The 16,731-nt window shown below is 34.3% G+C and overlaps 1 protein-coding gene across 2 annotated transcripts; it reads left to right on the forward strand.

Moving 5' to 3' along the window:
* The first annotated feature begins 852 nt into the window (after positions 1 to 852).
* LOC106143324 (bifunctional methylenetetrahydrofolate dehydrogenase/cyclohydrolase, mitochondrial) lies at positions 853 to 6,416 on the forward strand. 2 transcript variants are annotated; one of them, XM_013345376.2, is made up of 7 exons: positions 853 to 916; positions 1,329 to 1,515; positions 2,877 to 2,974; positions 3,194 to 3,649; positions 3,902 to 4,110; positions 4,472 to 4,594; positions 4,974 to 6,416. In XM_013345376.2, the coding sequence occupies exons 3-7, from the start codon at positions 2,883 to 2,885 to the stop codon at positions 5,102 to 5,104; spliced, it is 1,011 nt and encodes a 336-aa protein (XP_013200830.2). In that variant the 5' UTR covers positions 853 to 916; positions 1,329 to 1,515; positions 2,877 to 2,882; the 3' UTR covers positions 5,105 to 6,416. The 2 variants fall into 2 exon arrangements, with proteins under 2 accessions (XP_013200830.2, XP_013200831.1); XM_013345377.2 differs by lacking the exon at positions 2,877 to 2,974 and having other exon boundaries at positions 861 to 916.
* Positions 6,417 to 16,731: the final 10,315 nt, after the last annotated feature.

Genomic DNA, 16,731 nt, shown 5'->3' on the forward strand with positions numbered 1-16,731 from the left:
TTTTAATCTAAAATAAACGTAGGTAGGTAATATCGTCTCAATGAACTCTAATTAACTCGCTCATCTAATGATAGCTTAGCTAACCTTCTCCGTATCTTCAATTTAAACAATCCAAGCTTACAAAATATCAACGGGAGTAAGTCCTTTCCAAATATTAAGTTTTCTTTAACTAAAAAGTTTATACTCAAACCAATTTCAAGAAAAGAACATCATTGTCTTGAAGTGTCGCTTATTATTTTTTGGGATTCTTAAAATAAAAACGGAACTGTTTTTAAAAAAAAAATTGCCTATAATTCGAAAATCGAAAAGTAAAAATACACAATCGGACACGGGCATTGCGTCAATGCAGCACAAAGGAGGATGAATAGGAGATTCAACAACCATTGCTAGAGAAATTTGATCAATAAGTAGGTATTCCAATTTCATAGGAATTAAATGTTAGCATTTTGTAATTAGATTTGGTTTAAAACTGGTACGTACATAATAAGTAGGTACTAATATGTTTCAAACGGTACCGGTATGTAATTAAAACCAATCAACTTTATCACCCCCATTTTTCCAAAATAACACATTTGCGGTGGTCTGTTCCTCAATGAACACCGGTAACTAATTGTACAGAACCAGTACTTAAATACCTACCTGTACTTGTAGATACTCATCAATTACCGCAAAGTGTCCGTACCAAGTGCTCTTAATTCCAGTACAAACGAATGAGCAACACCGTGTTTTTATTGCGCCCAGTTACAAGCAATAATCTTAGCGGCATTGACTCTTGATAACACGAGATGACGTCACGACCCCGCCCATAAGACATGCCTCCGCCGCGTGGCTGATAAGAGGGATAGTATCGTAATTCAAAGACATAATACTATTATCCCTGATTTACGTACGTTGTCCGTAAATGAAAATAAAATAGGTAGGTAACCTATATTTTTTTCGAAGGTTTATCCTTATTTTCGTCTATGGTAGATAAGATATTTTTGATTTCAATTGAAAAGTGGTTTGAGCTAACTATGTATCAAATTAATTCCTATGGATTCCTCTTTCTTCTTTTATCAATTATTGGTACTTACTCGAATGTAAGCGTTGGCGTACACCAAAGCGTTTAAAAAGAACAAGCAAAATGCTACCTCTTACTTATGATATACATAAAAAATATATTTTACATACAGGTTGCTAGCCCATCGCCTTAAAGAAGAATCCCAAGTTTACATACCTATCCCTTAGTCACCTTTTACGACATCCATGGGAACGAGATGGAGAAGTCCTTTTATTATTGGTACCTAGTAAATTTTGGCTACATAGGTACCTATATGGAATTTGCGCAGGTCAACAGGTGTCAATGTCAGCTGTCAAACACCTTTTGCCAGACGTTTTCATGTGGCTGTGTTTTGGTGAAGTGGCTTGCTTGGCGTTACGAAATCTGAGAAATTGTACTAAAACGTTTATGATTTGAGTTTTCCACATCATTTATAGGGAGAACTTTTGGTATTCCAAGTAATCAGTGAAACAAAGGTGAGTTTCATAGTTCAGTTATTATGATTTTTTAATATAATTTAACATAACCTATAAGACGCGATTCTAGCTTTAAACTTTTCCTACATTGCTTAATTGGCAAATCAATTGATATCGCCGTGAACTATGTACCCATGAATATGAATAATTAATTATATTGCTACACGAGTTTAATAGATGCCAACATTTTGTTAAAACATTTATCTTTGTGAAATCGAAACAACTTGTTGCTGTGGCCCAAATTTGGTATAGGTACCTTATGACAAAACTTAGAAATGACGAACAAGGGCCCCTTATTACTGCCCGATACATTTACATTTTCACACCTACAACCGTGTTTGATGTCAAATTTACAAAATAATGTGACAAACATTTAGATGAAATAGGATTCATTGTCAGTTTGTATTCATAACATTCGGGAAATGTATTCCTATTGTTCTGCTGCTATGCTAATTTTAGTTACCTAGCCATTCACTGGATTGACTTACTCAAAAATACACTAAGACAATTTTTTTTTTATTTTGGGTTACAATTGTTTTGTAAAAAAAAAAATAAGTACTTCAATAATATTTTTTGCACACTAGGGTGAACTGGATCAGGTATGGCAATGCTAAATCACTTCTTGGTATAACATAGACCTATTACTACTTATAAGTTAGTTGGCATTTCATTTAAGTTTTCTATATTTGTTGGTTGTAGATATTAAAAGAAAACAGTATTTGCCAACAAGTTATCATTGGCCATTCAAGTGTTTAATCAAAATTTAATTAATATTGAGTTTATATTTTATTAAAATTCAATGAAAGGGTAAGCACTAAGTTAACATAAAAAAAGTTGACAACTAGTTGTGTACTAGAAATTAGACATGGATTACAATAAATTTGAGTATGGGTGAAAAGTTGATTGAAATTGGACCAGTTACCATGATTTTAAAATGTGCCCATATATTTGCATAAAAATAGAAATGTGTTCATAAATGAGAGAGTTTTACTTTTTGGTATGAAACATAAAATACATAGAATATTCATCAAAAACTTAAAAAATAAAATGGAGCAATATTGTAGAAAGAAAAAAATTAAGGTTTTGTAAACGCACTTTTGCTAAGAACTTGACAACATCAAAGTAGGTAAACGCTGATAAAATATTCCATCAAAACTGGTTAACACTAGAAATCTAGATATGTTTGAACTATGCAACCCTGAATCGGTCTAAATACGATATTTTACCAATAAAATGCACCTAAATCTGGATTGTACCCGGTATTTTATAGATAATGTGCTACATTTTACACTATCAATAGTAAACATGAAATATAGTAGTTGTTTGTCATATGTGACTTATTGACCTCTGTACGTCAACAGTAAGTGATGAGGCAAATCTTTTGCCTCCGAATAGCCAGTAGAGTTCTGACCGCCACAATGAGAAGCCACACATATTTTGACTCCTTGGGCTCCCCCAGGTAAAATAAATTTAGGAAAAATATGTGCGCTTTTACTATATTTGCTTTCTTTGTTTTGACTAATTGTATTTTTGTTTTGGCTTGTAGAATCTTTTAATAATTACACCTTTCGTTTGGGTTACATCATTTCACTGTAGGCAATAATCATGTTTCTACTTGGTTGTCTAGTAAAAGAAAATGTTTTTTGTTTGTGATTTAATATTTTTTTTCCTCTTGTAGCATCATGGCCCAAATCCTCAATGGAAACGCCATAGCTAAAGATGTAAAGGACGAGTTGATCGTGAAAATTCAAAAATGGGTTGCGGAGGGACACCGACCACCATCTCTGAAGTGCATCATTGTTGGCGACGATCCAGCAAGCCACACTTATGTCCGAAACAAAGTTACAGCCGCAAAGTACTGCGGTATTGATGCTGAAACTATACGATTGGATAGTGATATTACTGAAGAGTTTTTACTGCACAAGATAAATGAACTTAATAACAGTAATGAAGTAGATGGTATACTCATACAGTTGCCAGTTCCGGATACAATGGATGAGAGGAAAATTTGCAATGCGGTGTCTCCGAAAAAGGATGTGGACGGCTTTCATATCATCAATGTAGGGCAACTGTGCTTGGATATGCCTACTATTGTGCCTGCCACAGCTCTTGGTGTTGTGGAATTGCTTAAAAGGTATTATTTTTCCTTTTTTTTGTTAATAGTAATTTTTTTTTATCTGTTTAAAATAGGAGATAATGCATGCATATGTCATTACTCATTAACAACAAATGCAGACAGAGAAATTAATTGTGCATTTTTATTATTTTTAAGTCCTATTAATTTAACTCACTTCTAAATGCTTGTAAACTATTTGTGATTTAATTTTTTTTTTACATTTATTTTAAATTGAAATATTAATTTATTTTTTTTACTTTTTCTATTTAGAGCGAAAATCGAGACACACGGTCGGGACGCTGTTGTGATTGGTCGATCGAAGAATGTGGGCATGCCGATAGCAATGATGCTCCATACCGACAAGAGGCATGAAAGTGGCCTCGGCATGGACGCCACAGTCACTATCTGCCACAGACATACACCCAGGGCGAAACTGGAGAACTATTGTCGGAATGCTGACATCATTATTAGTGCTACAGGTAGGTACTATGTACTTATGTCAGCAGAATAATGACTGGTATTGAATTCGCCTGTTATTATTTTGACGTTTCTTTGAATGAATGTTTGATACATACTTACATACAATTGACATATGATACGTTTATTTCTTTTTTCTATTTATAAAAATTAATGAATTTATGTTTTTTTTTTTTTATTAATTAAATAAATGCATATAGACAGTTATTTCTGTAATACATATCATAATTATTTCGAAACATTGAAGTTACCATTTTGATGACATAATTTTTTTTCTCGTCATTTATTTCAAATAAGGTTGATTTTCTTTTTTTTTTTCATATCTTGTTTGTCCTTTTTTTTAAATTGTGGTATCTATTTTAGGTATCCCTAACCTAATTAAAGCGGATATGGTGAAACCCGGTGCCACGGTCGTAGATGTCGGTATTACAAGAATTACAAATGCCGAAGGGAAAAACAAGTTAGTTGGCGACGTTGATTATGAAGGTGAGTTTTGAATTTAGAATTCACTATATTCATCATGTTTTTTTTTTATAATTGTTGCTTAGGTATTCTTTACTACACTATCTCAAACATCATTATTGTTTTGATTAAGATAAATGCGGTCTATATATAAATACTTGCCTATAAATTACGGTCATTAGTTGACAGTTGTTTTAACAAGTTTATCAACTTTTTAACTTGTTAAACAAGGGATTGTGTAATGATATTGACATTGATACAGTGATAACGTTTTCGCATATTATATTACGGAAAGAAAATAATCTCAGGTGTCTTTGTATATTACAAAAAAGCGTCTTTATTTATTATTATTTTTTTTTTTTTTTAATTTTGTTTTTTTTTTTTTTTTTGTTTACCCAAACAGAAGTCGTAAAAGTCGCCGGTGCTATAACACCCGTTCCCGGCGGCGTGGGACCCATGACGGTAGCCATGTTGATGCAGAACACCTTCCAAGCGGCCAAGATGCTTCGTGACAAGACAACTGTCCTGCAGTGAGTTATTTCTGAAGGCTCTGTCTATTTCGGGACCAAGTTAAAATTTTATAACAAATATCTGAATATTTGGAGGGTTAAGTGCCCGTCTGAGACATTTAATTGAATTTTATTTGGCATAAAAATAGTTATTGACAGAGGTATTATTTTTTTTTTTATTTCACGCATAGAAACTGTTGGCTTTAATCCATAATCAAATATATGTATATGATATTTTATACTTTTACTTACTTATATAAATGGTGAAGTAAATAATATTTTTTGAAAATAAGCTTGGTCGGAATAAAGTTTATAGAATTTTTTCAATGGTGAAATAATGTCGGTTAATAGGGTCTTAATTTGAATAATTAAATTAGAATCTTTGTTCAAGTCGAACTCTTAAAACTTAGCCTCGCTGGGAGTAAATAAAACCGAATTTATTTCAATGTTGCCAGGATGTTGATTTAATTGTTTTGACAGCAACAGGAAAAACTTATTGCCAGTCTCATATACTTCAAAATTAAACACTAGAATTTCACCAATAAAAGATTGCAGTAGGCTGGTTCTATGCATTTATGAGAATAATGTACAGTCAACGGCAGAGAAACGTGATCCCAAAGGTTTTGGAAACTAAACGAGGTGGAGTCATGTTTCCCTGTATGCACTTGTATTTTTGCAATACTTGTTTAGGTACTAAGTAGTACTAAGTATATCTGTTCAAATGGACTTCCATTATAAATTCGAATAGTTTTATTGTGAATTAATGCCCATACATTTGTTTGTAATTACATTTCATGAAGCAGCGTGAACATTTAAAAAGGATAATTATAAAGTAAAATATAAGCTTTAATGTTTTCCGTAAAGCTATTTTTTACTTTGAAAATTGTAATAATCAATTGAATATAATAATATTTTTTCCTAATTAAAAGTATGTAGCGAAAATTATTATAATATAGATCTTATGAAAAGTATTATAGGTTTAGTTTATATCTTTATTGTTATTTGTATTACATACGAGTGTTACTTTAAGTCTTCTTTTCAAGTTTGGCTGTGAAAGCGAGCATTTTCTATCTTTTAAGGACGTATTAAAATTGGTGACATAATATTCTATGAATCAACAACTTCATTGAGTGAGGTCATTGCCTTATTAAGTAAAATGTGTGTAGTGTAGGACAGTATATAGATAAAATACATACAATTGATATGTCAATTTCAAAGTACGTCCTTGAAAAATAATTTCTTTATATTTTAGATACTTATATTTAATGACTATTAAAATGTAATACATTACCTAAGTATATTAAGACATCTGGTTTCTATTTAAAAATAAATAAACTAAGAAGTTATTGTTATTCATATTTCCATTTTTTCTTTAGTGGTTTCTAACAAAAAAGAATCACTCAATCGCTTTTCAATTAGGAATTCGAAAAGATCATGGCTGGACGTAGCAAAAGATAATATGCGAGCCAATGGTCTGAAATCCGAGGACGCCGAAAACCGGACCAAGTGGAGAGATAAAAGACGGAAGGCGGACCCCGGGCCCCGAAACACTTCTGTGGAGGGTGCAAGCGGGAACGGTGCAGAGATGAGAGAGAGTTTTAAATTAACTAAAGTAACTGGAAAATTTTCCAAAAATAAATGTTTACAAATTTGATGTTTGCAAGCGCTACTATTATTCACTGAAACATTTAATTAAACAGCGTAATGTAGGCTTTATTAATTAACATACCTAATTCGAAACACTCCACTTGCTTTAAGAAATTTAATTAATGCCGGCAGAGGTCGTAATATACTTGGATACTGCGCTGTTATTAAAATCTTCCGTTAAACATCAAAAGTTCGCTTAGTTATGAGGAAGCGGTGTGGGAAAAATTTATAGGTATCGTAACGTAGGTGCATATACAGGTAGGTGAAATCACGCCTCTTTCACAAAGAGGTAGGGAAAGACTACATCTTTTGACAACATACCATACTTTCACATCTTCTACATTATCAATTGCCTCATCCAAGCTCCTCGGTGTATGGTACTCTTGACCTGAGAAATAAAAATAAATTAATTCCGTACAGTCAACGATGGAAACCTAACTTATGGTTGTACCTAGATTGTATCTAAAGGAGGTCACATTTCTCTGCTTGCTACAAAAAAAAAACCAACGAATTTACATTCGTAGAAATTAAAATTCCGTTTTTCTATATAAAGTGGATTGCAATTTTTAATAACTCAAAATCCAAATTACCTACGGAAATGGCTGATATTTCAAAATTCCCATGCGGTAGTTAAAGTAAGGTTATTTTATCATATCTACCGCACACTAAGTACAATTATCCTTAAAATTAAATGAAATGCTTTTAACAAAGGGTAGATATGTATATCTACAATCAAAATGGTCTATAAGAGTATAATATTTAGTAGCTCTATATTTTCTCCCGTATCAACACTTTAGGTCAAGTTAATTACTGTGACGGCCTCTGTGGCGCAGGGGTAGTATGCTTGTCTGTGACACCGGAGGTCCCGGGTTCGAATCCCACTCAGAAATCCAGGCCAATCAGAAAATAACTTTTTCTGATTGGCCTGGGTCTTGGATGTTTATCTATATAAGTATTTATTGTAAATATAGTATCGTTCAGTTAGTAACACAAGTCTCGAACTTACTTCGAGGCTAACTCAATCAGTGTAATTTGTCCCGTAGGAATATATTTATTTATATTTAATTACTGCTACTCAAATAACCTTACGTTTTTCGGTTCACTTTTCTTAATTATTCCGGTCACAATTACACGATACGGGATCTTATTGTGTTCCCGAGGGTCGGTACGTGTCGCGTGCCCTAACATAATAATTACATTACTTCGGCCCACGCTTGTTAGGACTCTTAGGTACAACATGGGTGCATAATATATGAACTAGGCCGTTAAATTGCTTCTTAGATGCCTTTTCTTGGGAATACCTACTTCAATAAAAAAAAACATTAATTTTTGTAATCATAAGTACATATAGTCACATCTATATTCCTTCCGGAGTAGAAATCTCGAAAAGACTGAAAGGCAACTTTAATTGTATTGCTTCATAATGGAATTGAGATTCAAAATCGGTTCAGTCCGCGGCGAACTATTCGGTAGTAGGTACTTCAAATGCGAAAATCTATCAAACTCAAAATATTTATTGCATTACTGTATAGACATGTACTTAGATGGAAATACATTAATTAGTACCTATCAACAGTTTGCCCCTTCAAGCACGCAATATATTTTTAGCATTGATAATACCTACTAACGTTAGTATAACCCATCTTATGAAAAAACTACAGACAAAAAAGTATTTAAACATAAAATTACATAGAATATTGCTTAGTTATGCTTAATTTGTTATCTATGCGTTTGCGGCTAGACCGCTCCGATTTCCATCTATACTAATATTATAAAGCTGAAGAGTTTGTTTGAACGCGCTTATCTCAGGAACTACTCGGCTCGAATTGAAAAATTATTTTTGTGTTGAATAGACCATTTATCGAGGAAGGCTTTAGGCTATATAACATCACGAGCAAATAAAATAATGGAAAATGTGAAAAAAAACGGGAAAAATTATTCATTCTTGAGGGCTTCAATGATGCCCAAAATAAATATTCCACTCGGACGGAGTCGCAGGCACAGCTAGTGATTTATAAAATAAAGGTAGTTAATTATCCGAGGACAAATTAAGGTAACAAGGCTGCGGACAAGAGCCGAGCTGTAAATAGTCATCAAGACTTCTTCTAGCCCTTATAGGTTTAAACTATAATACTTACTCGTAATCTTCAGATTCAACCTCCTGGAGAAAATCATCAGATATCTTTTGACTTTTCTTTACAATTTGTGCATTCGTCAACGATTTAGATTTAAGAGGGATATTTGTAAATTTACGTCCGGTGAAAAGGCTGCAGTGTAGTTTGTTCCGCCGCTTCTTCTACACATGCGCTTTGGAAGCGGTAATAGATATTAATTAGATTTAAGTGATGTGACGTCAATTAGTGATACCTTGTTCCCAATTCTGAAAATAAATAATTTAAATCTATTCAAATAACCATTGAAGAAAATGATTTATTTTTTTTTGACAAATTACCCAGATTGAGTTAGCCTCGAAGTAAGTTCGAAACTTGTGTTACGAGATACTAACTCAACGATACTATATTTTTATAATAAATACTTATATAGATAAACATCCAAGACCCAGGCCAATCAGAAAAAGTTCTTTTCTCATCATGCCCTGGCCGGGATTCGAACCCAGGACCTCTGGTGTCACAGACAAGCGTACTACCGCTGCGCCACAGTGCGGCCGTCAATTGAATCCTGGGTGTCCAAGTTTATGTAAACAAGTTAACGTTTGTTGCGTCTTGTTATACTATCTGAAACAGGTTACATACGCAAAACAGAGTTTGTTTACTAAGCAGATTCAGGCAACATACACGATGTATTGGTAACCCAAGTGATGTTGTAACTAGTTGTGAACGTACTGTACATTCGACTACGTCTAAGTAATTGTGTTTCCTTGATGAGTCGAGAGCGTTGGTGGTCGAAAGTTTAAATGACATACATATACATACATACATATGGTCACGTCTATATCCCTTGCGGGGTAGACAGAGACAGAGAGTGAAAAGACTGAAATGACCATAGCCCATCGCCTAAAAAAGAATCCCAAGTTTGTTAGCATATCCCTTAGTCGCCTTTTACGACATCCTTGGGCAAGGGATGGAGTAGTCCTATTCTTTTTGCCGGGAACCACACGGCACTATAATATACATATTAACCTTCCTCTGAAATTACTCTACACATAATCAACTCTACATATAATCAACAACTACATACATATAATCAACTCTATATCCCTTGCGGGTTAGATAGAGCCAACAGTCTTGAAAAGACTGAATGGCCACGTTCAGCTATTCGGCTTAATGATAGAATTGAGATTTAAATAGTGACAGGTTGCTAACCCACCGCCTAAATGAAGAAACCCAGGTTTAAAAGCCTATCCCTTAATCCCCTTTTACGACATCCATAGAAAAGAGGCGGAGTGGTCCTATTCTTTTTCTATTGGGGCCGGGAACCACACGGCCGACAAACTGCATTGTTTGCTAGAAATAATATTTGAACACAATAGATTTATAAATTGCCTTTGTTGGAATTCCGCTCAGATTTCCGGTGCATATGTATCGTTTCGATTATACCGGACGTTCAAAATGAAAATATCGATATTTGTGATATGATATTTGTCATTTTTGTTTATGTTTGTTTGTGAGTAGTTTAGTTGTAGAAATCGTTATAATACTCTAAGCCTCTGTCTCAAAGAGTTAAGCACACTTGCTTCATTCATATTAATTCAATTTCGTTTACTCATATTAATTCAAATTATAATAAAACTTTTTATTCTAATGGTTGTAAAACATTGCAGGTGTTGATTTTCTTGCCTTGAATCAAATTTACAGGTATCGAGACCAAGTCATGATGGAAAATTATCTTAATAACTTTGTTTTGAAGATTCACCTACTTATAAAGATATACCTATTTTTAATAACACATTTCACGTCACTTATCGACGACCAGGCAAACAAAGTCTTATCACAAGAATTGAAGACCATTTTTAGCTGACAACCAGAGTCCAGTTTACAAGTTTACTATTACCTTAATTGACTGAACTTTTACACAGAGACAGCTGGCAAACACTTAATAACTTTGTTACTTGACCAAATTGAAAGAGCGATTTCAATATTAATAAATGACAAACAAAAAACCATTACCTAAAACACATTTCAATGCAAAGTCTCACAATAAACACATTTTCTAGTGGTAATTCGCAATCTCACTCGTGGTTCCCCTTTTAATACGGCAGCGTCGAATTTACATACAAAGTTACATGGAAAGTTTGGCACCCTGCAACTTTATTTAAGTGGCTTCATAGTATGCAATTTTACTCATTTCATATGCACCCTGTTTCCACATATTGCCTTCATCACTTCAGTGGTTAGGATAAGGGTATTAGTGACTAACTATGCGTTAAGCCACTGACAGGCCTCCCTTATCGGGCGAGGTCTAATTATGACCTAATTTTATGGTATAGATGGTTACTCAACCATGCTAAATAGCTAATCAGTGAATTCATTAATATCTTCCCCATGGGGTGTCCTCAATTTCAACTCCTATCACGGTTTTTTTTGCGCAGAGTTCCGGTTTTTGCTCTGAATCATAAGGTCCCAGATTTGATCTCCAGACTGGTCATGATGAAAGTAAACTTTTTCGGATTGGCTTGGGTCTTGCATAATTATCTATTTAAGTATCTAAAATTGAGTTAGTATCCCATAATTCAAGACTCGAACTTCCTTCGGGGCTAACTCAATTTGTGTGGTTTATTTAGTTGCCTCAACATTCAAAACGAAGAGATGGTGTGACAAGTAACCACTGTAGATACAAAAAGTAACCTTAAATCAAGGACCTAAGGCGCTTCACGAATTTTAACAAGGCATAGGTAAGTCTTGTCTTTTAATTTTTTTTATATATCTTCGGTTTCGATATGGTTCCGATGTAGTGGCCTGATGAATGATAGAATCTTCACTTACCCAAATTCAGGGTCAAAAGTAACCGGGACACCTCTTCAAAGCCGTAAGGATGTCACTGAGACTAATGCCAGGAGGAAGAAGTAAAGTCCTGATGACACATGCCTTCTTAATACTGGAAACTAATAAGCATAGCATTGGAAACTGATTTATTAAAGTAATCGATCTTGTTGTCTCTTTCCCTCGTGCAGTCAAATGAGAAAACATCGATATCTGGCGTAATATTGTCGCCTCGGGAATAATGTGTGTTACTAGCGTGTGGTGCAAGTTAAAGAAGAATGGACATATTTTTCTGTCTTTAATTTATTTATTTGACGGCCTCTGTGGCGCAACGGTAGTGCGATTGTCTGTGACTGTGTTCGAATGAGAAACGAACTTTCTCTGATTGGTCTGGGTCTTGGATGTTTATCTATATAAGTATTTATTGTAAATATAGTGTCGTTGAGTTAGTATCTCGTAACACAAGTTGCGAACTTACTTCGAGGCTAACTCAATCTCTGTAATTTGTCCCGTATATATTTATTTATTTATTCGAGTCATGACTGACCTTTATCAAAGCCGAAGTGCCAGTTTCGAACACTAACGACGATTGCTAACTCGATCAAACGCGTCGAGCAAGTAATCACAAATTTGTATGGAATTGCATTAGTGCCATAGCGTTACCACTAGGTGGTGCTGATCAAATCACATGCAAATTCGCGATAACTTGCTCGACTAAGGAAGAGCAACATATAATTTTTACTTCCTGCGCTGTCTTAGTTTTTACAAATGTACATATCGGTCATGTAAATATTTCTAAAATTAAAAAAAATTAAAATCCCTACATGTAATAATCTACGTAGGTTTGCTTATGCTACGTGGACCGTTTATCGCTATGGACACTATAAAACAAGGTGGTATTAGAGTAATGAGATGATTAGTGTGAAGAAGTCTTCAATCGTAAACTTAAATGGCATTATCATAGCGAGAAGTCATATATATTCTTTTATTTCAAACTTTCAAAGATTCTAAAGGAAACCAAGATCTCTAGTGGTTTGATCTCTAGCCGCTATAAGCTTATAACTTAGAGCATGTGGCAACGGCAGCTATAAAGCTGATATTTAGCGGGCATTACGAACGCAATAAGCTACCAAGTAGCGTTTTGTGCAATATGGTGCATCGCGGAAAAACAAATAAATACCACACAAAATGTGCGGATTCTGAAATCTCACTGGATTGTTCCAATTTTGGTATCTGGTACTACTATATTACTTTAAGACCTTTCTTTTCACTGATTGGACAAAAAGGTAGGTACTGCACGTAGTAGATTCTAAAATTGTTCGTTGAGAAATCGAATTAGAAATAAGTTATGCCCTTGTAAGTACAAAGTAGTTTTTTTTTTCTTTTTGTGCATAAGTAATTCATGACGTAATGCAATGTGCATTGCAATACATTATAATATAATTTCTGATAAGTTTCTCCAAGCAAAGGTTGCCGAGGTCAGAGGGAGTTGGGAGGCGCATCAGGTGAAAATCTGAGTCACTAAATCCTGGATCATGGTCAAAAAGGCGCACCCTGTGCTCTTCTCCAGAGAGTTAAGGATGTAACCATGATTAAGGCAAAGAAGAAGAAGGAGTTTTATTAAAAACTGATAATAAGGAGTAATTTGTAAAGTCTCAAAGACTGACTCTGTCGTAAGTCGGGTGACACGAAGCGAATCTTACATTATGGCTATAGACATTCTTCGCCTTAATTTTAAGGCTTTTCGTTACGTTAAAGTATCGGTTAGGAATATAACTAATGTTCATTACTCAGAAAGGACGCGGTAGGATTCGAACCCGTGAAACAATATTTAAGATAAAAAAACCACTCGCCCGCCAAAGCTCAACTAAAGCCACTAAACTTAAATTTACCATTAAAGTTATAAGTCACACTTGAAGTACTTTAATTTCAAAAAAACTTTACAAAAGAATTAAATACTATATAAAATCATAACACAATTCCCTAGATTGCGCTAACCAAGATTAAAATTATTATTACTAAAAGCTCCACCAAATCCCAAGTGATTTCGTTCGGCTTCGGTTTACCTACGGGGTAACATTAAATTTTACACGAACATAAAACTGAACTATATCGCATGATAAAATATAAACTGACTTTTAAATATAATGTTGTGTTAAGTCTACTTTTTATTTATTCGATGTTAGACATGTCTTAAATATGGTAATGGTTCAGTGGGTTAGGTTTCCCAGGTTGTTCGGAGTCTGACTCCTAACAACCTGTAAAAACCTGATTTATTCACTCTCAAATCCAGAGCTTACCTGCTCACAAATGTGAACGTAAATAGAACTAAAGCGAGATAGATCCATTAAAACTTTTATTTGGATCAACTGAATCCAAACAAAGAACTTAACTACGCAAATAATTATATTTTGCGTGAATTCCAACAATTACCAAATTTGGTAGTTGAAAAAAGCTTTCATTTACCGCATTCCAGTGACTCATTTAAATCCATGAACTTTGACAAGACATATTTCTTATCTTTCGTCTCTTAATCAATGAGGGTAACTGGAGAATAAAAGAAATCATAAGAAATAAACAAATAATATAAGGTAATAACTTGATAACTTTTCTGACCGCAAAAAGTTTAAGAGCACCATCATTTTCACAGTATACTCACTCAGGCGCACACTGTCATACGACGAGGCATCTCGAATACAAACGTAAGCACCTTTAACAACGCCCGAGTGCGTCTCAACGGTGCTTCAAGAACTTATTTTCTTTTTACAAAACTTTCATGAAGAGCACTCGAATCCCGGTGGAGAAATTGTTCAACTAATTAATTTTAATCCGGTTAAATATCGATTTCATTTGTAAATTCGCTCGGGTTCAGAAGATTCCAAGTTTGAGGGCTCTGGTTGCCAATAGATATTGAAGTCACAGTTTGATTATCGGTCAGGTCAAAATGGAAACAAGATTTTAGATACTGTTCCACGGCTTTACCTTTAAGAGGGAGTCTGCCTCATTAATAATTGAGATAGATCATAAACAGTCAATGTCACACGAATACAAAGGATGAATGGCTTAATGAAAGATTAAGATTCAGAGATAGTCATTGGTTGCTAGCCCGTCATTGAAAAGACTTTATTCCCGATTAAAAATAATATCTGCAAGCGAAGTTTAGCAACTGAAACACACTATATTTACCAGCATAAAAGAAACTCAAGGCTTTCCATATCAAATACCCTTAGGCGGCCTGAAAATCTGACGTCAGTACTGGCACTTACACAAACGAAAAAAAAAACAAATTAGGTCACTAAAACAAAGTTGCCATAGAAACCAAAAATGTTCTATATTTGAAATGGCACTCTCAGAAATGCCTTGATAAAGGTATCGAAGTAGGATTTAAACTGATCCAGAGAGATCCAGGCGGCGGCTCGCGACCTCTATCCAGGATCCTGAACACGCCGAATTGTCATAGGAAACAATTCAGTGAGGATTTTGAAAGAGCCATTTTATTTCAAAGGATTTGATAGATTCAATCGGCAATATGAAATGAAAATACTGGTTTACTTTTGAGGAAATATTCTTTTGAAACTATAGTGACTTTACCAGAGTAGACTGACTAATGTTTTTGTATACTAACCTATCCTCATATATACATACATATGGTCACGTCTATATCCCTTGCGGGGTAGCCTATCCTCATACTGCATACTAAATTGTAGTAATACTCGTACATATAATACGTTTGTATTGACATACATATGGTAATATATTCGTGTGAGTATCTATTTATATTTTTAATATTCTCCGACAAGAACCTTCCGCAAACATTCAAAAGTAGAATAAATGGATATCACTTGGATAAGCATGTAACATCTTCATCGTCACTTACCATCAGGTCAGGTGGAAGACAAATGCCTTATCAAAATATAGCTTTATCATTGTTCTGGTATTAGAGCCGGTACAAAAGAGTCCACGGTGCGCCGAAACAGGTATGACTACCTACTTACTTCAGAATATCACAATACTGCCTACATTTAAATGCGAGCGAAGACATGAACGGGCGCTAGTGCAAATACATATAAGTTGGACCGAAATGGTAATGATATGCGTAGAATTAGCCGACCAAAGTCAAACACCTCATCATCTTGTTTTAACCTATGCAAACGTGCCTTGCGTATATAGGTAAAGTATTTTTCCTATACATTACTTGCCAAACACACGCCCTATCAAATACATAATATACCCCTTCTTTTGAGGCAGTAAAGTAAAAACAATAAAAATTTGACGTCGACCACAATCAACGTTTTGATATTTCTGTTGTTGTAATATGAATTAATTTCAATTAAAACTTTGACTGCGAATTCAAATTTTATGAAAATCAAATTAATCAATTCAAACTCAAATTCGGTATGGAGAAGTTTCTCAATAATTTTATGCTGAAAAAATGTTGAAGACTTAATTAAACACTTGATATCCATTTTCTGATGAAGCGCTGAGTATGTTTGTTATACTCTCTTTTATGTAAGGGTACTTACTATGCTTAGGTATTTTATTATGAGGGACCTTAAATAGAGTCACGAATAAAATTAGAAGAATGGTAGTCGTAATAAATAATAAAAATAATCCTAACTTTATAAGTTTAGTCGCCTTTTATTACATGGAAAAGAGATGGAGTGGTTTTTTTGTGCCGGGAACCACACAGCACAGTCATTTGAACTGATTTTCATCATTAAGCCATACAGCTCAACGTGGCCTTTCAGTCTTTGCCAGTCTGTCTATCCCGTAACCGAAAAAACCGTGATATATAACATATTGTGATATACGAATATTTGTGCTTAAAATGTGCTTCTTATTTCAATAGAAATCTCTTCCAGCAGACCCGTGAGAGATGTATATTGAAGCAATATAGCGTGTGCATAAATATCAAGATATACTTCATGAATGTAACTAAAAGTAACAAAACGAGACGCGGCATACCTCCATCCCTTTCCTTCCTCGAGCGAAAATTGTCTCGCCATAGCGTAGTAAAATTTTCATGTAGCCGTAAAAATGGCGGAACCAAAAGCTCGTGAAAAAG

This window comes from Amyelois transitella, chromosome 16 (genome assembly GCF_032362555.1).
Source record: "Amyelois transitella isolate CPQ chromosome 16, ilAmyTran1.1, whole genome shotgun sequence".
NCBI lineage: Eukaryota > Metazoa > Arthropoda > Insecta > Lepidoptera > Pyralidae > Amyelois > Amyelois transitella.

What these genes read in the sequence shown, in the direction of transcription:
- LOC106143324 (XM_013345376.2), top strand. Translation starts at nt 2,883, where the DNA reads ATGAGGCAAATCTTTTGCCTCCGAATAGCCAGTAGAGTTCTGACCGCC. An exon ending in CATCATTATTAGTGCTACAG is followed by an intron (nt 4,111 to 4,471) that starts GTAGGTACTATG and finishes TATCTATTTTAG; the next exon opens with GTATCCCTAACCTAATTAAA. An exon ending in TGGCGACGTTGATTATGAAG is followed by an intron (nt 4,595 to 4,973) that starts GTGAGTTTTGAA and finishes TTACCCAAACAG; the next exon opens with AAGTCGTAAAAGTCGCCGGT.